Below are 22,563 nucleotides of genomic sequence, written 5' to 3'. Positions count from 1 at the left end.
AGCGGCGGGTTGGGAGGTGATGAAATATTTAATCCAGCTGAGACTCTGTGGGAGGAATCCGCCTTTAATGACTGTCCCCTGGTGGGAGGAGGCGGGGTCAAAGGGCAGGAGGAGCGGGTGCGCCGGAGCCACTTAAGCGGCGGCGCGACAGCAGAGAAATGAGCGATGAGGCTGCGGCCGGGCCCGGGCTCAGACGGGGGGGCGATGCGGGCCGCATGATGATCCACTTTGCGGTACGTGTGAGTACCTGCAATCCATCGTAGTTTACCCATCAGGCCCGGGGGGGCGTGGTAATTAATCTTAACGTGCTATAACCTGAGGAAACTGACAATGTCTATATTTCCCTTATAGCTTGGAAACAACCGGTGGCTGCTGTGAATAACAGCCACAATAAAGCAACTCAGCCTGGGACAACACCCGCAAGTCACCTACTGTTAGAGGAGCCGCAGTGACTCATTTAGAGAGCAGCCCGATCCGTACTTGGTATTCCGAATCAATGTGCAGATAGTGACACACAAACAGGAAGCAGGCGGGGTGGGGTGGGGGGCACCAGCAGGACCCGCCCCCCCCCGGTGCATCCTTGTGATATGATGATGATGCGGCTCTGGCAGGACTAAATGAAGAGGAGCGGCTTCGTCTCCTCGGGGCAGAATGCCGAGCGCCGAAGGCTGCGAGACGCCCGGAATGTGGAAATGAAACCAAAAAAAAAGGGAAAAAAAGTAGCTTGCGATAAATTTGTGCTTTAATAAAGAAAAGTCTTTTGTTGCTCTTTGTAATAGGTGGAAGCGATCAAACACACTTTACACACTGCACTTCAAATATATATCAGAGCCTATGAAATATTAAACAGGTGCATTTCCACAATGTTTGGGAAAATATGTGTGTTTACATCTGGGAAGGTATAAAATGTATAAATCTGAAATATAAAAGGAGGAGGAAATTGTGTTTTTTTGTTCCCGCCTCTGTTTCTTTAATCACTGCTGTCATGCCGACGTGCCTTTGAGCAGCTGACACCTTGTCACCCCCTGCTGAGCCGCTGTTTACATTATGAGTCAGTCTGACAGAGCCGAGTCGTTTAGTCACACGCCTCGACACCACAACAACAAATAACAGACTCGGCGGCGAGGAGGAGGAGGCGAGCGAGCGAGGCACGGGCGGATGTTTGGCTTCGGCGGGAAAAGTTACGTTCATCGATGTTTAACGACGGTAATTAATCAGGCGATGATCGTTAACGCGTTTCATCTGTGGCAGTCTGGAGTTATGAAGCGGCGGCGGAGAGGAGAGAGGAAGAGCGAAAATCCCATCGAATGACTGTCGACGGGAGAGAGGAGGAGAGCGAGGGGCGACCGGAGAGAGCGGCTACGAGAGAGGGAAGTGGAGTGAGGTGTTGAAAGCGTGGAGGCAGTGGGGCCGGCAGGGCAGGCCGGCGTCCTCGCAACCCGAGCTGACACCAATTAGGCCTCCTGCCGCCCCGCCGGCCCCGTGGATTTCTTTCTTCCTCCTCCTGCCGCTCTGCCGCCGCGTGACGCCGACCAATTATGGAGGATTGACTCGGAATCGACTGGATTGTGACCTGAAACTGCAGATTTATATTTGCAGCCGAGGCCGATAGGGGGGAGAAGAAGAGGGGGGGGGTTCAATCACCTCTCTCTCTCTCTCTCTCTCTCTCTCTCTAATGCTAATCGGTCGCTCTATATATGCCTATAGGTCTGATTTAAGGCGGGTTGTAAGTAACACACACACTTCCCCTGACCCAGCATCCTTTCTCCCTGCCTCTCTCTCTCTCCCCCCCTCTCTCTCACTCTCTCCTCCCTCTCTCCCTCTCCCCCCTCTCCCACTCTGTCCCTCTCTCCCCCCCTTTTCTCTCTCTCTCTCCCACTCACTCCCTCCCCCTCCCTCTTTCTCCCTCCCTCTCTCCCACTCTCTCTCTCTCCCACTCTCTCTCCCTCTCCCTCCCTCTCTCTCTCTCTCTCTCCCCCCCTCTCCCTCTCCTCGCCTCTCCCACTCTGTCCATCTCTCTCTCCCTTTCTCCTCTCTCTCTCCCCCTTCCTCTTTCTCCCTCTCCCTCCCACTCTCTCCCTCTTTTTCCCTCTCCCTCTCTCCCTCCCTTTCTCTCCCTCTCTCTCTCCCTTTCCCCCCCTCTCCCTCCCTCCCTCTCTCTCTCCGGGTGTCCACGGAGCCCATAAAGCAAACAAATTAGAAGGTGCCATAGATTACGTGTTGCCATTACATCGTAAAATGCAATGAGTTGTGTCACGTTGGAGCTCAGCCATTAGTGTTGTGCTGTGTGGTGATCAAAGGAAGTTAGTGCTTGTTTTGGGGACTGTAGAGAATCACTTAACTGATTTCAACCCCTGGCTGAGCACCGTTAATCTGACGCTACAGGGTACAGAGTGCATTCAAACTCACTCTCCTCACTGTGCTACCTACACGCCTGCAAATTAGCGCGTTTCATCGCTGGTGTGTGTGAGCGCGAGTGTGTGTGTGTGTAGTCGCTCAAGGCAAAGGTTAAGGCAAGAAAGAGGAAAAACGTCTGATTTGGTGGCGCCAACGATAAGGGAAAGCGTCGCAAATGGGTTACATCTCCTGAGAGGCGTGTAAACATTTATTTTGATGTTACGGAGCGCGGAGGCGTGCGCTGGCCGCGGCGAGGAGGGGGGGAGAGGGAGGGGGGGAGGAAGGGGAGGAAAACGTTAGCGGCAGCAGCAGCAGCAGCAAGCGGGACATGACTGATAGACGTTCCACTAATCCTCTTAAAGCAACACTGTCCCCTCTGGTGAAACGTGTTCCCGGCTCGGCGTGTCCTCCCCGCAGATTAGACGCCGCTTCCAAGTTGGAAAACGTTACACCGATTAGCAGTTACATCAAAATGAAGGAGTGACGAGGCCGAGCGACACGCAGGATGCAGAGCGACTGAAGCGTTTGACATTTGAGGTCGTCTGTGTCCGTACCGACGCTTCCCTGTGATCTTCCTGCGTGGCTCCTCCTCCACTTCCTGTATTACAGCTTCACATCTGCTATTTGAACCCCCCCCCCCTCCTCTCCTCCGCCCCCGAACCCAATCAGCATGCAAGATTGCGTTATTGGAAACTGTGTCACCCTGCTCTCCTGCGGTGCTCGCACTCCCGGTAGCTCAGCGATCACATCCCTGTTTCATTGCGGACTTTAAAAACAGGTTTCATGAGAGATTCATGTCGAGAGACGAGCCGCGCTACAAACGCAATCCTGCCAAATGAAAACCAGTTCAGACGTGTTTCACTGCCTCCTCTGTCTTCAGATTGAACTATATCTCAAAAAATTAATTAAACTTTGAGTTCTGTGTTGTGCAGAATCTCTCACGGAACACTTTGGTGTGAGCTTCTCCTGCGTTTCGCCTCAAAGCAGAGATGTGAGATGTTACGTTTCCCAGCTGTCATGGCGACTGAATTTATCGTCCCTGTCCAGGCGGCGGATCCCCGCAGCCTGACTGACGTGACTCCTCTCCGTGCCGGCGGCCGCCGTCGGCTTCAAAGGCGTTCGTCGCGTGTCGCTCCGGGGAGAGAGCGACAGAGGTGCAAAACGCCTTCAAACGCCCAGCGGTATCTCCGTCCTGAGCCGCCGCCGCAATCTGCACACACTTTGCTGCCCTTCAAACGCCGCCGTCTCTTGTTGCGCTTCATGTTTCCCAGGCGGCGCTCGTGGCCTCGGCGTCCTGCGAGACTTAAGAGAAGCCTCTAAAGTTTGCAGCGAGGAGAGACGGCGCTGTGATCAAAGGACGAGCGGATTGGTTTGGAGGAGTCGTCGCAAACTCTCCGCGATAAATGCTGATGAATTGTTTTAATGGATTTTCTCCAGGGACGAGCAAAACAATGGGCCTTTAAACTCACAACTCCACATCAAAACAGAGTCTGTGTCGCGTTCACACACACCCTCCTCCACTGCGGCCATATTTGGACTTACAAGGCAGTTACCTTGACATCTAGTCGGGCTCAAACTGAACTTTGCACGCCCGTAATTGAGTCGCTTCCTGTTCAGCCTGACGTGTTCAGCCTTTGCCACAGTAAACCAAAAGAAAGGAGCAGGATAGCCGGCACGCTTCATTAATGGAGGCTCCGACTCGCGGCGCTCTGTAGATTCTAATTAGCCGGCCTGTTATTAGCGGCGGCGGGAGAGTGGCAGGCCGAGTAAGGCTTTCTGAACGCTACCTGCCAGGAGATTCAAGACGGATCGCTCTGTCTCCTCCGCTCGGGCCCGTCCGCACGCGCCCGGCATTAATCTGGGCAGCGGCAGAGGCGGGGAAACGCAAGCTGACAAGCCTGACTAAAGACGTCCAAGGCTGCGATCTGTAAAGGACGCAGGTGAGGTGACGGTGTAAAATTGAGTTTTACAGCGAGCGGCGGTCGTCCGTCACTCCAACGCGCGGGAAGAAGATTCCGGATTAAACTGAAGGAACGAGGAAGACGGCAATCACGGAGGAGAGACGGAGACAGAATTCCACGTTTAGCTTCAAGAGCAGTGTTATGTGTTCTTACATCCTGACAGGAATCCATACATTGAGCTCTGCAGCACCTCCTACTGGTTGAATCCGATAGAATTCAACCAGAAAGAATGAAACCTCCTGACAGTCATGGTGCCTGAGCTCAGCAAACAGAGATCAAGCGAGCCAGCCGCCTCCTCTCATGTGTCTGGACCCTGTGGAGTCCCGGAGTAAAACCTTTTGGGTTTCGTCCTGTAATGACGCAGAAATGCACCGCCGACCTCACTGAGTTCCTTCATTTCCGAGGCGGCCGCGGTGTCTCGGGGTGAGCGGACTGGAGAGACTCGGCACCGAGCTTTGGTCTTATCTTCAAGAGAACACGCTTGTTTTTTTTCTCTCCCTCACGTCAGATCAGAATCCACAAACAAATAAAAGTTCAGGAAATGAAAGCGGCTTCAGATCGACCCGACAACCTTCCATCGCTCTTTGTATAATTGCTTGTTACTGATTGTGGTTCCTGGTGTGTGTGGGTGTGTGTGAGCGTGCGTGTGTGTGTGTGTGTGTGTCTACCTCACAGGTGCTCCTCTGCTCTGTGCAGGCTTCAGCAGCACCGTGACCGTGCTCTCCGTCTGGTTCAGAGACGTCTCCTGGTCGTACGCCGGCATGGACGGAGCTTAACCAGAAACGGCAATCAATTAACATTTGGCTCTGACGGAATTTGTGCGACTGAGATCTTTACAGCAGGGAGAGATCGCACAACTCAGCATCTCAATGATCCTTGAACGCTGAGCATCCCCACAAACATTACAAACCGGCAGTGAAGAGCGATGAGCCTGAATGATAAACACTGATCATCATTCATGTATTCAGACACACACGCACACGTACACACACACAAGCCGGGCCTCGCTGTTGACCGCACTGACCTGAGATCTTGGTGGTGAACTGGGTGATGACCGGGGGGCCGTAGCCCTTGGCGGTGCTGGCTCGCAGGGTAAAGGAGTACGTGGAGCCCGGGTACAGGCCGGTGAACGTGTGGGTGGTCTCGTTGCCCGGCTTTGCCACTTTCCCGCTCTGGTTGGAGAGATCCAGCTCGGGGTCAAAGGAGCTCACCGCCTTGTAGGAGATCTAGGAGAGGCGGAAGGGGGGGGGCGGGGTGGATTAATATTCCGGATCCGTGGCCTTTCAGCGCTTTTCGGCTGCTTTTTTTTTCTGGAGCCGATGCTGATGCGGAGGATTTGCATCGAGCGTTGTCGGCTCAGAAAGCTGGAGCCTGCACATGTAGAGAACGCGCGGTGTCAAAGTTCTCCATCCCACTCGCTGCGGAGGCTTTTCCAGCGCTGCGTAAAGCCGAAATGTCTCCGAGTGAGCTCTTTGCTGTTACCAAGATAAATCCAAAGTGGGACACGGGGACACTTGGACACAGGGACGTTTGAATCCAGGGGTGAGAGTAGGAAGAGTGAGTGATGTCGCCCTCCTTTCCAGTCAAACACAAGCTTAGTGGCTTCAAAGTGTGGAGGGAAAGCTGTTAATGCATTCCTTTCCACATTAATAAACAGCGTGGCTCTGGAGGGAAGCATTAAGGTGAGTGTTTCTGCTAATATCCATTTTGAATATCTATAAAGAGCCACTTTAAGGAAAAAAAGCCTGCGCTCGTAAAGGAAAAACCTCCATTATAATTCCAATTAAAGAACACAAAGGCAGTTTGGAGTGCCGCATAATTTGTGTCCATCACGGCGTCGGAGTGCTGCGAGGCCTCCACGTCGCTCCTCTCCCGTCTTTGTGTGTGAAATGAGTCCGACGCGTCAAATCCTGTATCATAAGGTTTGAGCGGGAGGAGAGAGGAGTGTGTACACTCTGCTTTTATTTTTAAATTACGGGAACTGTCGGGAAAAACTAATAAGGAGTTTTTAACCGCGCAAATTAATTTGCTGGCATAATTCGAGCTGAAATGTTAAGCGCTTCGGCTCGCATGTTTACACACACACACACACGCACACACAGACACACACACAGTTCCATACGGGGGCAGATAATAAAGCAGCAGCAATAAGACGCGGCGTTCACAATGTGGATACCATCCAATCTGCAGCACATTCACTTGGGAAACAATAGAGGAGCAGAAACACATGTAGACGGGAACGAAGCAACACTAAGGCGCTAATTCATTATGGCCGCTGAATACAATGGAGATGAATGTGTAAAATGAATGCGTCTAAACTCAGATTTGTATGAGAGTCGGGTCGGTCTGCAGCCAAGCGTGAAGGAGCAACTGATCTTATTTATGCCTTTTAATAAATACGTGATGGTCCCGGCTGATTGGACCTCAGTTTGGCTGCTGAGCATTAAGAATACATCACCGTATTTAAATGCAGAAACCAAAACTCGTGTCCGACTGAAGAATCGACAATTATAACGCGGCGATACGTTGAGGTGCCGCGGCTGAAGATCGGCTTTGATATGTGACGCGGCTCACTTTGATAGAGTGGAATCAAAGCCACGACACAAAGAGAAAGACACTTCTGTGAGGAGGAAGAGGAGGGAGGAGAGAGAGAGAGAGAGAGAGAGAGAGAGGAGACACCCGGGGCGAGCTGCAGGCCTGCTGGGCTCGCCGTGTCGGGGGGTGACATGAATGTTCTCACTCCGCTCTGTCACTCTGGAATGAAATCAAAGTTGGAATTCTTTGGATGAGGCCGGAAAACCGATGAAGCTCATTCTGCGGCCCCCGAAGTGAAGACGCCGGGTGAGGAAGATCGCCATCAACACCAGTAAACCTGACAAAGCCGCAGCACTTCCACATCTCACCGTCCTGCTCAGAGCGGCTTTACAAACGGCTCAACGCGGGAAGGGAGTCACTCTTTCTTTATGAATACTCCGCTTTCTCCGCCGTGCCGTGACATCGCCCGTGCTTCATCACGTCGTCCATGACAGAACACGCCGCCGCACACACACACACACACACACACACACGCGCTCAGGTGAATAAATCCAGGCTTATCGCGAGCTTGACTTTAGACGTATCCCGGTGTGATTGAACCGTCTGGGGCCGAGCAGCGTTTCATATTTCATCCAGCTCGGCCCCGGCTGGCGTGCGGGACGCAGTGGCGGCGGCGGCGGCGTTACACACTCGCCCAGATTGCATCGCTGCTTTTTACTGCTGCAGTGTCAATGATTGCTAACCTTGTCAAAATACCAAGAGTGCTCAAACGGCGACGAGAGGGAGAATCAACAGACAAGAATCAATCTGCGGGGACGGGGACGGAGACGGAGACGCGGGGGGATTACTTCCAACCATAAGCTGGTTAAGATCAGTGTGTACACATACAGATATATATATAAATATATATATACGCCTGTGTGTGGAACCGTTTCAATTATTCAAGACTGGGCCCGACAAAGGCGGCGCCGTGGATCTCTGTGTCAACATTTGCTGGCTGTGAATCGTGATGCGAGTTTAAGTCGTCTTTCAGGGTCGAGCGTCTTCTTCAGAGGTCGGCGGCGAGCGAGTGGAAGGACGGCGGTTGTACTTCAGGAGAGAGAAGCCGGCTCGGGCCAAGGAGGAGAGAGAAAGGAGAAAGGAGAAAGGAGAAAGGAGAAAGGAGAAGAAAAGCTGTAACCTTGACGAGCCATCTGATCGGAGCCGGGCGCCGATGAGTGCGTCGGTGTAAACAATTAAACAAGGAAACACGCGTTCATTACGTGAGGGCCAGAGTGAAAGAGACGACTGCAAGGATAGAATTATTATAAAGAAGAAGAAGAAGAAAAAGGAGATAAACAGACAGACAAAGAAGACGGCAGCAGCGTCCAGCAGAGCAGAGAGACGCGTTCTCTCTTTCGTCCAGCTCGGCCTTCAAGTACTTCAAATCAAATACAAGCATATCCACAGTACACACACACACACACACACACACACACACACACAGACACACACACACAGACGCGTTCATCAGGCAAGGATATTTGGTTTCCATTTGGCGGAAGTGCAGATTAAATGTTGATTCAAGTATTTAGCTCTTTAGGTATAATGATGAAAATTCTAATTCATTAGTTATGAAAACAGAATGAAGCCCTCGGAACAAATAATCGCTAATGTAGTCGTTTATTTATCTGTGAGTGTGGGCGAGCGTGTGTTTGACCTTTGGCCACATTCAGAATAGAATAGAATAGAACAGAATAGAATAGAGCTTCAGCCTGGTCAGAATGCTGAGCTCAGAGTCTCAGACTGGTGCAAAGCTTATCTCTCCCTTTTTTATTCACTGAAAGTTTCCATTGTAACTTGGCTCTTTCTTTAAGCTGCTTTGTAAACAGAATTCCACCTACTGGAATAAGAAAGTGGTAATCTTAGCTTTAGCTTGATACCATCTGCTGTGTGGACTGTTGCACAAACGTGCAGGTACCGGAAAAACAAAGTGATCCACATAAGAGAAAATCCATATCTGGGGATTCCTCGCCAACATCTGAGGGAAATGTGTGGATCCTGCAGTGAATCATGAACACATCGCTAAATAGGAGTTTGTTTACTGGTCTGGAGGTTTGGTTAGGGGCTGAAAGCGGTTCGGGAACAAACCCTTCAAAAGAATTCCCCCCATATTCCCATGAGTCCGGCCCGTACCTCGTACTGGGTGATGATCCCGTAGGTCTGCGCCGGCTCTCTCCACTTCAGGACGATCTTCTCCTCGTAGGCGCTGCCCTGTATGGACTCCAGAGGCACGGCCCCCGGCACTGCGGGCACACACACACACACACACGTGATTAGAAGCATCGTTCAGGCAGGAATAAGCGGCGCGGGTAGAAAACGCATTTATTATTGGCAAAGGTTCCCTCTGGAGGCGTTAACACACAGCTTTAGTCTTTCTCTATTGTGTGAGCGCGGTCACACAACACCTCTCACACTGGAACGCTGCGGAATGTTGTTGACAAAGAGCCACGAGCCAAACTCTTCATATCGTTCATCATCATCATCATCGTCATCATAATAATAATAATAATAATAATAATAATAATAAGGAGAGGAGTTTGTGAGATGATTTGACAGCGTTACGGCTCGGGGACATGGAGGTCTTGGAGCGAGACGACACACACTTTTGCACACTTTGATTGCAAACAAAGTGGCTGAGTTGCGCTAACAGACCTCATGGGAAAATGTGGGAATCTCAATCTTTCCGTAATGTTCACTGTAATAAGATGCTGCCAAACAGATCCGCTCCTCTAAACCCTCCCTCTCTCTCTCTCTCTCTCTCTCTCTCTCTCTCTCTCTCTCTCTCTCTCTCTCTCTCTCTCTCTCATGAAACACAATGACGCAGAGACATCTTCCATCTCCTAGAATGCAACAATGGCGACACCCTGTCTGTACACTTATACCCACGGGAGCCTAAACACACACACACACACACGCCCTTTCAAACCCCCAACTCCCAAACCAGACTCTATCTGAGCGCTGAGACTCTCTTTTCGTCAGCTGAACCCTTTCGGTTCCCCGGCGGCCTGGGATCCTCCTGACGCCTGCCTCCTGAGTTCACTTCCTGTGTCTGCTGAGCGGCCCTGAGAGCTTTCATCGTCGAAGGCGGCAAAAAAGCGACGACAGGAAACAACGGTTCGCCTTCCTCATAAATATTCGGAGGAAAATTCCAACCTCCACTTTGGCGCCGGCGGTGACGAATCACCGCTCATCCTTAGGACCCCGATGTCGCAACTTTAATAGCAAAGATACTTTGGTGTGGCATCTAATCTTCGCTGCTGTGACGTGAGCTCACAATCAACCTTACCAGCCTCGACCGCACCGGCAATTATATACTCTCTGCTGTAAATCTATAAATATTTGTTGAATGATTTAAGTGGCTCATTTGTAAATCTGCAGCCGGTGCCAACAGGACATGATAAAGGGAGATTCTCGCCTGTATTAAGGAAGCCTTAAATTAAACTCGGGAGTCACCTAACGTCCTTATAAACCCTTTTATTCAAGATGTGAGTCTGATAAAACAGTTTGATTTGATAGAACGCCTCCATTATAGATCATCTCATATTAAACTGCAGTTTTGATCCTTGGTCCTTTCCAGTCCACATCCTGACTCATCTGATTTGTTCTTGTCTCGGCTGTGCCATCTGTCAGTGGTCAGTGGTTTGTGTTAGACTCACTTAAGGGTTGGTACCGTTTGGCCTGATGGTGGCGCTGTAATCACCACTGAAATCAACACTTTAGTCTTTTGGCCCAAAAGTTTTAAAGCACAAGTGATGCAAATCAAATATCAAATCAAATCAAAACCTGTCTGTTGTTGCTGGACTCCTTGGATCCGTCCGTATGTGTGCATATAGGCCACGCCCACTGTGTCTCATTTTGAATGTCCACTTTACATGTAGAATTTATGGACCAGAGATGGACATAAGTTCTATCTTAATTTTTTCTTAAATATTTCTTACCCTTTTGCTATAGTTGGCTGCCAAAGTCAAGTGGGCGTGGCTTAATCTTAAATAAGTGCTTGATCTCATGAATGAATCAGTCTAGTCTATGACAGATTTTTCTCAACTCCGACAGATCTCCAGTCGCCTCATCTTCACTCAACCCCACACACGCACCCTCGTCACACTCACCGTCCTCATCCGTCTGCACCTCCAGCTCCTTGCTCTCCTTGACCCCCTCCGGGTTGCGCAGCACCAGCTTGACACTGAGGTTGGTGAAGGGCGTGAGGTTGTGGATGGTGTGCTGCGGGTCGCGGCTCTGCGTGTCGTAGCAAACCTCCTCCCGCATCTCCTCTTTGCCTGCCACTCTGGAGCGGTACTGCACGGTCAGGTTGTAGTTGTAGCAGCGGGTCACGTTGTAGCCCAGCGGCTCCCAGCGCACCGTCACCTGCTTGGACTGGATGTCCACCACCTCCAGGCGCCGCGGGCCATGCATGGGCTCTGCCGGGGATGGATGGAGAGCAGGGCATGAGAGGAAATAGAGAGCCACAATTAGGCTGAGCAGAACGGTGTTTCAAAAGAATCCAAAAGGGCCAAACCAGGGCACAGACAAGACGCGCACACACGCACACGCACACACACACACACAGATATTCTATTAGACTTTTCACAACACTTGAGAAGCTGTGAAGACGTCTTTTTTATTGTGAAGCACTGAAACACGGCCTCCGTTTGAAGCCAATATCCTGGCAGTGTTTTAAAATATGACACTAAGCTTGTGCTGTATCACCATTTCTAACTTCATCTCACGGCGGCTGCACGCCGAGACACCGCAGGGGGCCGGTGGAGGCCCCGCTGGTGGAAGCCCTCAGCGTGCCCCCTCCTCTCTGCAGCTTGTCGGTCCATCGCTTCTTTTTCCCCCTTTTCCCTTTCTTCCTTTCCCATCTCACCCGGCGGCGGTCCTGCTATTAGTGCCGCGCCGATACAGAGTCAGCAGCCACCCTCTGTCCAACCAGGCAGGACACGACCCCCCCAACACCCCCCGTCGCCATCCTATCACCTCTAATCACATACATTCCAGGTCTCCTCGCCGCTTCTCGTCTGCCGGCTCCATTTTCTCTCTCCCCCTCTCCCCTCTCCCTTTCCTTTTACTTTCCTACAAGAGGAGAGCAGCCCGAGCACGAGGTAATGGGATCAATTTCCATTCCAGGTTAAATTCGCAGTCCATTTCTCTGGAACTTAACACTTTACCACCTATTAGGAACAGCCAGGGCTCAATTTCCCCCGTTCCCCAGGAGACGGCCCGGCAATTCGGAGGCAGCCGTGGCGTCCGTGTTTAACATTCTGCAGGTGCTCGGAGGGGAGGCCGGAGAGGAGCTGCAGGACGCTACCCGCTTTAACAGACTGCAGCCGAGAGCACGACAACCAAGCAAGCGCCATAAGAGAAGCTAATGAGCAAGAACAATGTCAGGTAGGGAAGGAAGGAAGGTAGGAAGCGCTTTGCTCATTTACGACAACACAGCGTTCCCGTTCTTTTGCTCCTTATCCCGGGAACGCACCCGCAGCGAGAGTATGTCGCACGGGTGAAGTTTTGTATCGCAAAAAATTAGCCGCTTTCCCCCGGAAATTGGGTCACGACACGGCAGAGAACTCAAACACGCGATCAAGGCGAGACAGGAAGTAAAAAAAGGTGCCAGCTCGTTGAAAGGAAGATTGAACACTTGAAGATTTCACAAGGAGGAAACGGCGGATGTGTGATATCTCGGGCGTGCTTTCATGGCGCAGATGAAATAGCATTAGAGGGGCCCGGAGGAGAGCTGCTGGAGACAGATGGGGGGGAGGGGATATCAAGACGCAGCATACGCCGAGCTGAGGATGATCAAATAAGAGGGGAAAAGGGGAAAACATCTTTCAGCGGCGGTTCGGTTGAAATAACATTTCTCACTCTCGTCTAAGTAAAACGTGTAAGGATCCTTGGAAGAATAAACGTACGTCCGTCAGGTTTTCTGTCCACACAAAGGATCCAACGGCCAAGAGATACACTTGGAATATTCCTTTTGTGGCGCGGCGTTGAGGGCCTCCTTTGACTCGTCACCTGATCTTCACGAATGGCGTGAATCGTTCTGGACTCCATCGACTGGTTTTACGCAATCCCGCAATTCTCATCGACTGTTTTCCCCAAACAAAAGACAAAGAGGCAGAAGCTGTGTTATGAGAGGAGGCGACAGAGAGGGGAAGGGGAAGGAGACGTCGGAGTCTCTCGCAGGTCTGGCAAAGGCTCATCCGGTGAAAATGGGACTTTTTAAACCCTTTATTTGCGGAACTATCTGTTGGCCGCACTCAGTAGGCGGCGGTTTCACTAAAAGCAAAGAGAAATGCACAGAGGAGGCCAGGCAGGGAAATCAAATTAAAGCAGATGCCCTCCAAAGTCACAAAACGCACCAAAGTGTGAGCGCCTGGCGATGCGGGTGGGGTGGGGCATTTCACGGGGGATGTCACACTCCCCACACACACACACATGCACACACACCTTGGGGAGGAACATCACAGATAATGCCCTGCACTGCGACCCCCCCTAGTTTCTGGCCAATGGAGAGACGAGAAGAAGAAGAAGAAGAATGTGAGCAAACGGAGAGAGAGTGAAACCAAAGGGCTGATTCGATTTTAAACATTCATACCTTTAAATAATTGCGTGCATTTGAGCAATAATACCGGTTTGGAGAGGTTTTTGGAGTGCGGTGAGGAGTGAAGACGCTGAAAAACCACCGGGCCATTTAGTAAACAGCTCTTATGGCTGCGTTGTGCAGCTTCTCCCCGGAGTGGAGCCGAGGAAAGGCTAATTGTTTGTTGCCCCGTCGGCTCCCTGCAGTGCACACGCCAGCTGTCTGAGGGAGGGAGGCTGTAAAAAATATGTCAACGAATGAGAATGACATCATCTGTTTGCACCGATGACACCTCGCTTCAACCAGGGGAGGGGGGGGGCCTGGACGAGTCAGCGGGGGTCAAGGTCGAATACGGGAAAAATGGGAAATGAAGGACTGGGGCGAGGCTGTTTGTATCAATCTTACTCCCGCCGCCATTTTGCAAACAGGAAGTGGAGGCGTATGAGTGGCGGCTGATGGCTCGGTTGGTTTTATCGACCCACAGCCTGAGAGCAGAAATCACAACACGGGAAAAACAGGAACCATCTCTGGGAAATCCATTCTGAGGTCGCTTTTTTGTCTTCTACTTCTACTGTTCTCACACACACACACACACACACACACAGGGGCGGCGGCTACACTGGGGTGAAAAGTACTGGAAATATGACTCTAATATCTCCCTGGGATGGCAGATATTTCTTAGTGGAATAGAGTTATAATAATAGCTATGAAAGCATCCCTTGGAGCAAGAAATTACTGAGCTCTATCTTGTGCCAGAGCACACGGAGCACGAGGAGCACGAGGAGCACACGGAGAGCACGGAGCGAGCCGGAGTCGGCCTTAGATTGGTATTCAGAGCGGCGGGCAAATTATTACCTGGCCCACACTCGGCCGGTGTAATTGAATAATTTGAATTTGACATTTACATAGAACTACAAGTGACTTCTCGTCATTACGGCTTGACATTTAAATGAGGTTTTTGAAATGATCAGCACGGGCCGCACATATAGGAAGGATATGAACTGATAACTTCACAATAGGAGGGGAAAAGCACACAAACAAACAGCCAGCGGGGTGGAGGGGCTTCAAATGGTGCACTTAGCCCCCGGGTAGAGCCAGACATTAGTCCTGGATGAAAGGAAACAAATTGGGCATGTCCAGAGCACCAGCCACTTTACTGAGAGACGAGTGTGTGTGTGTGTGTGTGTGTGTGTTTGTGTGCGTGTGCGTCAGAAGAACATGTGTTTGCGCTGCGGTGCACTTGTCTGGAGCCGGAGCATCTCACTGGCTGCATGTACAAAGAAACGATTTACTTATCAGATCTTCCTCAGGCGAGTCAGTGGGCGAGTCGGGATCTTTTATCAGATCCGCATCGATTAGGAGGAGAGAAGCCCGGCGCAGGGCGTAGACTCGCATCTCGCTGCTCAGCAAATAGAGCCAGAGGGGAGGAATAGACTACTTCCTGGAGGATTAAATATCCCGTCCTGAGCTGCGTTGCTATCTCATCGGGATGAAATGGCGATCAGGTGAAGGAGGTTTTGAAAAGGGAGGGAGGGGGGGAAAGTTTGTTCGCGGAGATGAAAAGGGAGAGATGTGGAGGCTTTCACAGGCCGACGGGAATGTCAGTCGGGGTTTGTCACATTCTTGGCAGCGGAGAACACAACGGGATGAAGATTTACTCCCGTTTCCCTGCTGCCGCCGCCACTTATCTCGCCATTGCTGCGCGTTAGTCACTTCTGTTCTGTTCCCGGCTCGGGAGGCGAAGCGCATTTGTTTGCCTCTTTCTATTACGTCTGGGGCGATAGCGGCGAGGCCATTGAGGTAATGACATTGGTTTTACACTTAGGAAATCATTTTCATATCCCGCAGAAGCCGGCGATAATGATAGCTTTTGATAACCGACAATCAAAGCTCCATCACCCTCCTAGAGTGCTGCTCTGTGGAACCCTCGGGAGGAAGACGGGAGGAGAGGGAGGGGAGGTTAAGAGGCAGAGATGGAGACGCCGTGTGTGTGTGTGTGTGTGTGTGTGTGTGTGTGGGCGGGTGGAATCGAGAAAGTGAGCTAAGTGAGAGAGAGAGGGGGAGGGGAGGTGATGGGAGGGGGGGGGGGGGGGGGTGTGTGGGGTGCCAAGGTTTTTGTTTCCATTAAGCGTCGAAGCTCCTGGAGCAACAAGTCAAACATGCAGGCCTTGAGTCCGACACGTGTACACGCCGTATAATTGATCGCACTTTAGAACACGGTGTACACGGACCTCCGATTACATCGCCGCCTACGAGCATAAACAAAGACACACACACACACACACACACACACACACACACACACACACACACACACACACACACACACACACACACACACACACACACACACACACACACACACACACACACACACACACACACACACACACAGGCGTGGGTAATCAGAAGGATTTATTGAATGGCGGTGGTCACTCCCTCCCTCCATAACGCCTTTTATATATATATAGGCCCGGTGATTGATGAGGATGCCAGAGTGGGCGTGGCTGAGGGGGCGGAGATGGTATGGGGGCGGGGCCTGCAAGCGCGCTGGAATGGCAGAATGAGCGCTGGGGGGCCGCCAATAAAGGATTCATCATGGAGGATTTTTTTTTTATAGATAACAGAAGATATTAGAAGGAAATTTAATTTTAAAAGACAAACGGCAGGTTGTAACTATGGAGCAGAGTGAGGCCCTCTGATAATTCACATATATTTACACACAATCGGTGATTTCATGAATTAATAATGGTCAGTGCATTAGAAGTAGTGGGCAGTGCAGTAGTTTAAAGCCCAGTGAAATTAAAATGCTTCACACACTTTATTCATCTGGATGGTCCTTGATGGTCCTTGATGGTACTTAGTGAGGCGGAGAAGAAGAAGAATTTACTGAAGTACAACAACAACAACAACCACAACGTCTGAGGCAGAATCATCCTGCTTTCTTTAAGTGATTAAAAAGGACAAACTCATCAAGAATCCAAAGGGAAACGAGTCCACGGCTCAGATGAAAACAGATATGCTGCCAGCTGATGGGCAGAGGAAGAGGAGGAGGGGGGGAGTAGGAAGAGGAGGAGGAGGAGCTGGTGAGATCGATTCCCCATTTTGTATCAACCAACATCCTCTGTGGTGATTGGGGTCAGCCTGACAGGTAGAGCAACACCTCCTCTTCTTCACGTTTAAGCTGGGGGGCTTCCTGCGGTTTAGGGGCTGACTGGCTGACTGACTGACTGACTGATTGACTGACTGACTGACTGACAAACAGACTAACAAACAGCAACGGCAGGAACACCAGCCCCGGTTTACCCACGCCGTGCCGTCTGTACGGGCGCGGTGGGAGGTGACCAAGGTGATCCTTCAAACTCCAGCACTCCCCAGATGGCCTGCCGCCGTGTGCACGCTCTGTCATTTGTCGCCAAAATCCCAGCACGTGTCTCGCCGGGCTCAGGGTGTTACCCAGAGTGTAAATCACACTGAAGCGCTTTGACTTTGTAAAATGGTGGCCGCGGTTTCTGAGCCACCTACTTAGGAGATATATGAGAGCGGAGATCTGGCCATCTCGCCGGGTGAACGCAGGGGGGGATAAATCGCCGCTTTCTTGACACGCACGTCCTTTAAGCTCAGGCTGGGGAATGTTTTTGGAGTTATACAACCTGACTGAACACGGTTGGCCAAGGAGGAATGGGACATGTATAATTCAGGGAAAAGGGGGCCGGGAAAATCTGTGACAAAAATTACACCAGATAGCCAATTAATAATGGATGTGGGAGAATGGCAGCGTTTAAAGACCTTGAGAGGCGTTTTCAGCTCCGGTTTAAAAAGAGGCGTCGACTCGCACGACTCGTCGTCGATGGTGACGTGTGTTTGTTGTTGGAAGTTTGAGGAGGGCGGCTTTTAAAAATTGATCTTGAGTTTACGTGGGCGTGGCCCCGGTGTGTCGTTTGTGCACATCTGCTCCGAGACCTTTAATGCCTCGTCGTTTGGGGAGTAAATAGACGGAGTGATGGAGATCTGGGAAATAAAAAATGATGAAACAGCCCTCTACCTCTCTCCCCCTCTTTATCTCTCTCTTCCCCCCTCTCTCTCCATATCCTTCTCCCTCTCTTTCCCTCTCTCTCTCTCTATCCTTCTCCCTCTCTCTCAGTCCCTCTACCTCCGTCTCCCTCTCTACCCCTCCCTCCCTCTCCGTCTCTCTACCTTTCTTCATCTCCCCCTCTCTCCCTCCCTCCCTCTCTCTACCTCTCTACACCTTCCTCCCTCTCTCCCTCTATACCTCTCTCTCTCCCTCTCCGTCTCTCTACCTCTCTCCCCCTCCTCCCTCCCTCTCCCTCCCTCTACTTGAAGACGTGTCCTTGAGAGGAACACAATTTGCCTTTGTTGCGCAGAGCCAATATCATAGAACACAATTCACCTTTCTGCTTGCAGCCTCCTGTGATAAACAGGCTTTTATTGTGGTCCTCCTCTAACCTTTCTGCTCGCCACAAACTCAATCTTTTCCTCCTTTTTCCGCCACTGACAAAAGGACACAAATTCAATGTGGCTCAAACCGAAGGCTTTTCATCCGCCTCCAGACAGACAATATATATATATATATATAAACCCTGTAGGTCACGTGATCGCTCGCCCATTGTCGACGGCGGGCCGATGTTATCTGCGATGGCGAGGTAAAGCGGCTTTCTATTTATACCCGGTTGCAACAATAGCATTAACACACATCAACCTAGAAAACAATTTCCTCTGCTCTTGTGACGATGAGGGGTGGGGGGGGGGAACCTTCGGGAATGAAAGCGCGCGTCAGGCAGGGCGAGACCTTGGCGAGGCAATTTGTCCTGTAGGAACGCACGAGGCAGCAGAGAGGAGAGACTTCTTTATTCCTGACAGATCATCCAGTTTGCTCTGTGCCGTCCCAGCGTCAGGTCATTAAAATCCTCTGGTCTATAAGAATAAAAAGGATTCACTAAAAATACACAAGAGAAAAAAGCCCTTTGATTGCTTTGACAGCTGAACCATGGCACAATGATGATTGACGTCATTCTAATGTGTTAGATTATGTATTACTTTGCAAAGCTTCTAAAGAATTCGTCTACCATTATAGTTTCAGTGTAGTTTTCCATCCATTTGTATGATTTCTCCCGATATCAAAGCTCTATAAAGGCACAGTGGCTTAATTTAGCTGTAATCTCTGGTTCTGTTCATGCTCGGCTGCTCTGTTCTGTGCCGGCGTGACAGCAGGAGTGAATCTTTACAGCACCGGTCAGTGATTTTTTGCTCCTCGCTCTGGCTTCCATCCTCTCGCTCACCCTGGCATCCGTTCCCGTCGGCCTGCACCAGAAACCCGCCGCGCTCCCTCGCACGTACACACGCTAAACACACCAACCTCGGTGTGGGTTGAACATAATTGCACAGTTCCTCGCTGCTCTCAGCTGTTGTAAACAAGTGTTTAAGCAAGGGCTGATCCCCGATTAACGCCGGTTCCCCTGCGCTTAATCGCACTCGGCGCAACAGAATGGCAAAGTAAAAACAAACAGATGAGGCTACTCCCACGTGGTGCCGGGGGGGCGCAGATGGGAGACAACTTATAGATGGAGACGCGGCGCTGGCACAGGCTGGGAGGTTTCAGCAGGTGTTTGGACCCAGCATGGACAACAAGCAGCGCCATTTATAGAAAGGGACACAAGAATGTTGGTCCAGCCTTTACAGCGGTATGGAATGACCTAACTGGACACGTTCCCTTTGGCCTGTTAGCGGGGATTCACGACGTGTCTGCCGTCGTCTAGTTTAGACTCTAAACTGAAGGCAGATTGAGTTATGAATGCTGAAAAGCTTTTGGCAAACACTCAAACTGGAGACGTGGTTTAAGATGAGACGTTAGCTTGCTCCCCTGGTGCGGACTGGAAATGGCTTCTCTGTGTGAGACGGCCTGCCGGTGATGTCGCTGAAATGCGGATGGCGACCTGCTGTGACCCCGGGGCGCCGCAGGATAATACAGTGGCTTCCTCTGAGCGACGGTTACCAAGCGCAGAGCATCGGCAAGTGGTAAACGACTCAAAGACACAAAGAAGAGCGCGGCTAACGTTAGCACTCGGCTCAAAGTAGCAAAAGGAGACATTTCTAAATGTTTCTTCCATATTGACGGATCCAAAGGCATGAGGACATTCAGGCGAGAGAGATGCAGAATGTTGAATCATTCCCATGAAACCGACAAACAACCCCAGAAGCGATGGTGGGGCCTTGGACGAGGCATTCTTTTCACGTTCATGTGGAAAGTAATGGAAGTGCGTCCTGAGAGAGAAAACCTTTCTTTCTCCCGCGCCTGAATTCAATTGGTGGCGTCCTTGTGTTGCACCTTGTCCGTTTCACAGACAGGCTGAATTAAAGCGTCCTTTGTCACCGGAAACATTGCTGGGTTTGCGAAGTGACCGAGGCGCGGGGACGAATAATCATGTGAGAGAACGGCGCTCTATAGAAGTGGCCACAGATTTTCATTAGAGAGGGAGAGTGAGAGGGGAGAGGGGAGAGAGAGAGAGAGAGAGAGAGAGAGAGAGAGAGAGAGAGAGAGAGAGAGAGAGAGAGTGATGGCGTCTCGGGGCCTGTCTGTATCAACAGTGATGTATCACGCAGCCCTGTGAGTCTTAACCGTTCAATTAGGAGCTCTGCTGAGGCCCCCAGCCTGTCAGCGGGAAAGACCAGCAAAGAGCCGGACAAGATCAAGAGCCGCTTCCTCAAACACACTCCGGGAGTCGGGGGGGCCATCAATCTCCCTGACTGGGACCCGCCGGGTGGCCGAGGGGGCAGGACCCCCCGCGAGGAAGCCGGGCGATGGCGGCGAAGGCTGAAACCAGGTAACGGCGCCATTCATCCCTATCAGCCGCGCTCCAAATGAATAAGCTCGTGACCTTCACAGTGGGGGGAGGAGGGGTCACACGCCGTGGGTGAGGAAGGGAGAAAAATCCCATTTTCATCAGCGTTTCTCCGGACACCAAACAGCATTAGCCCAGGAAAATGCTGAGGCCGGGTTTGTTTTGTTCCCCGAGTTGGCATCGGCGCACAACATGGGAATTTAGCTGGTTAATGTTGTGAGAAGGGCAATTTGTACGATATCATGGAGCGTTCTCAAAGTGTTTATGTACATGGCTGAGGCCGTAATGCCCACAATAAAGAGGCAACGTAATGATCCAAATATAAGGTGCCACTCCGCTTCACACGCCGTATCAATCTGTATCGCCGATGCAATTAGGAGCTTTAAAAAGAGCATTAAGCTGCACAAACGAGCGCTTAGAAAGTTAACAACGAGGCGGGGACGACTTCAGCCCAGAACCTAACTATGAATCATAAGTGTTATACACACAAGGGTACTGCAAAGATTTTACTTAATCCTGATACTGTTTAGGAAGTTCAATGGTCTGTGTATGTCTCCTCCACTTAGAATATTTAAAAAGTATGCAGTCGTCCCAGACGCTCAGCGAGGAACGCAACTATGACAACAGGACAAAGATTTTCATAGAGATCTGTGAGTAAACGTACTGACGGTGGTAATTAACTGAAAAAGAGCAAGGATCTCCTGAATGTTGGGCTTTAGAATAAACCGTCAAAGCTTTAAGGGAACACAGCTCCGGTTTAAAAGAGCAAGAAAGGGGAAATTTAGAGTATAAATATGTCAAAGCTCTGAAGTGGAACTACCGAATATCAGAAGCACAAACTGCCGATGACATGAGCCGTTTGAACCGCTGCGTAATATTATAGATTTACTGCAAATTGCTCTCGGACAGATTTTGTTTCCTCTCAGTGTAACGGCGACGTTATCTTCATCTTTACAGCTGCTCAGTTTGAGGTTTAAGCAAGCAAAGAGTGCCGCCGCCTCATCCACACCGGAGGCACCAGTGTAGAGAGCAGGGAGAGGACAATCATCATCATCATCGTCCTCATCATCGCCACTGCACACAGCAAATCACACCCAGACTGCCCTGTTTGCTCCTGATGCCTCAGCAGATTTCTGTCCCAGCTTTGTTCTCCCGTGTAGTAAATCCCGCTACCCGTTTAAGCGATTAAAACATCTCCCACTCTCAGGACGCCGTCTATAAAGTGTGCCTGTGTGAGAAGCTGGAGGCCCGTCTGTCCTGTGGTCACTGCTGAGATCAGCTCCAAACTAATCCAACAGAAATAAATGAGCAAAGGACATGAATGAACACACTCCTGTTTATGTATTTATGTTATACAGAAGTGCAGGATGCTGTGTAAACTGTTTTGTACCCTCATGGGAGCTGAGAGCATAGAAGAAGAAATAAGAGACTATAGCGTTTGTTTAAAACTCCCCCGTGTGCTTTGTGCAGTAAATAAGTGAACGTTTTGCCCTCACCGGCACATTTGGTCCGGGCCCTGAGCGGCGGTCCGGGCGCTCCGGTTCCTCCCTCCAGAGGCCTGGTGAGCAGCACGCTGATCTCGTACTCCGTGTCCGGGTCCAGGTGGCCGATCTTGTGTGTGGTCTTGTCGACGGGCTGCAGGTCGTACATGGTGCCCGACACGGTACGGTACTCCACCTCCCGGTCCACGATGGGCCCGTCTCCGTTGATGGAGTTGGCGTTCAGCTGGATCCACAGGTAGGTGGCGCCCACAGCCGTCAGCTGGGGCGGCGCAATGGGAACCGGGGGCTCTGGGTTACAAACAGACAGAAAATGTTTTAGTTCTGCTTTCACATTTCCTCCAGCAATTTTTGGTCAGTTGTGGAAAGTTTGGACCGAACCAGAATAATGTTACATCTTTGTTTATTGATACCAATGTGCACTTTGCTGTAATTGGCTCCTCCTCCTGTAATTTACTCTTCAGTATCTTCTACTGGACATTTAATATCAATTGCCCTGATGGTGGCGCTATAGCAACAACAGTAATATTCTGTGTTCTGTGCAGGCAGTAACCTGTTGAGTTGGTCTGTTCCGCCTCCGAGCCGTTGTTCTCTTGTTTCCATTTGCTTTGCCGTGTGCTAAATGACCCTGTGAGCTCAGACCAGCTTCTATTAGCGAGCGCAGTAACGAGGCGCCGCGTGTGTGAAGG

General features: G+C 50.9%; 1 protein-coding gene across 1 annotated transcript in view; it reads right to left on the bottom strand.

Annotated features, from left to right (window-relative positions):
- LOC142997746 (receptor-type tyrosine-protein phosphatase mu) overlaps positions 1 to 22,563 on the bottom strand; it is a 113,034-nt gene that overhangs the window by 42,325 nt on the left and 48,146 nt on the right. Inside the window, 5 exon segments of the mRNA XM_076148299.1 lie at positions 5,027 to 5,129; positions 5,383 to 5,584; positions 9,069 to 9,178; positions 11,045 to 11,353; positions 21,872 to 22,165. Coding sequence (XP_076004414.1) covers positions 5,027 to 5,129; positions 5,383 to 5,584; positions 9,069 to 9,178; positions 11,045 to 11,353; positions 21,872 to 22,165 — 1,018 coding nt within the window.

This window comes from Genypterus blacodes, unplaced genomic scaffold (assembly GCF_046128005.1).
Source record: "Genypterus blacodes isolate CSIRO-AG114 ecotype Tasmania unplaced genomic scaffold, CSIRO-AGI_Gbla_v1 ptg000005l_1, whole genome shotgun sequence".
Classification (NCBI taxonomy): domain Eukaryota; kingdom Metazoa; phylum Chordata; class Actinopteri; order Ophidiiformes; family Ophidiidae; genus Genypterus; species Genypterus blacodes.
Note: the sequence above shows the minus strand (reverse complement) of the source record. Positions and strands in the feature narration are given on the sequence as shown.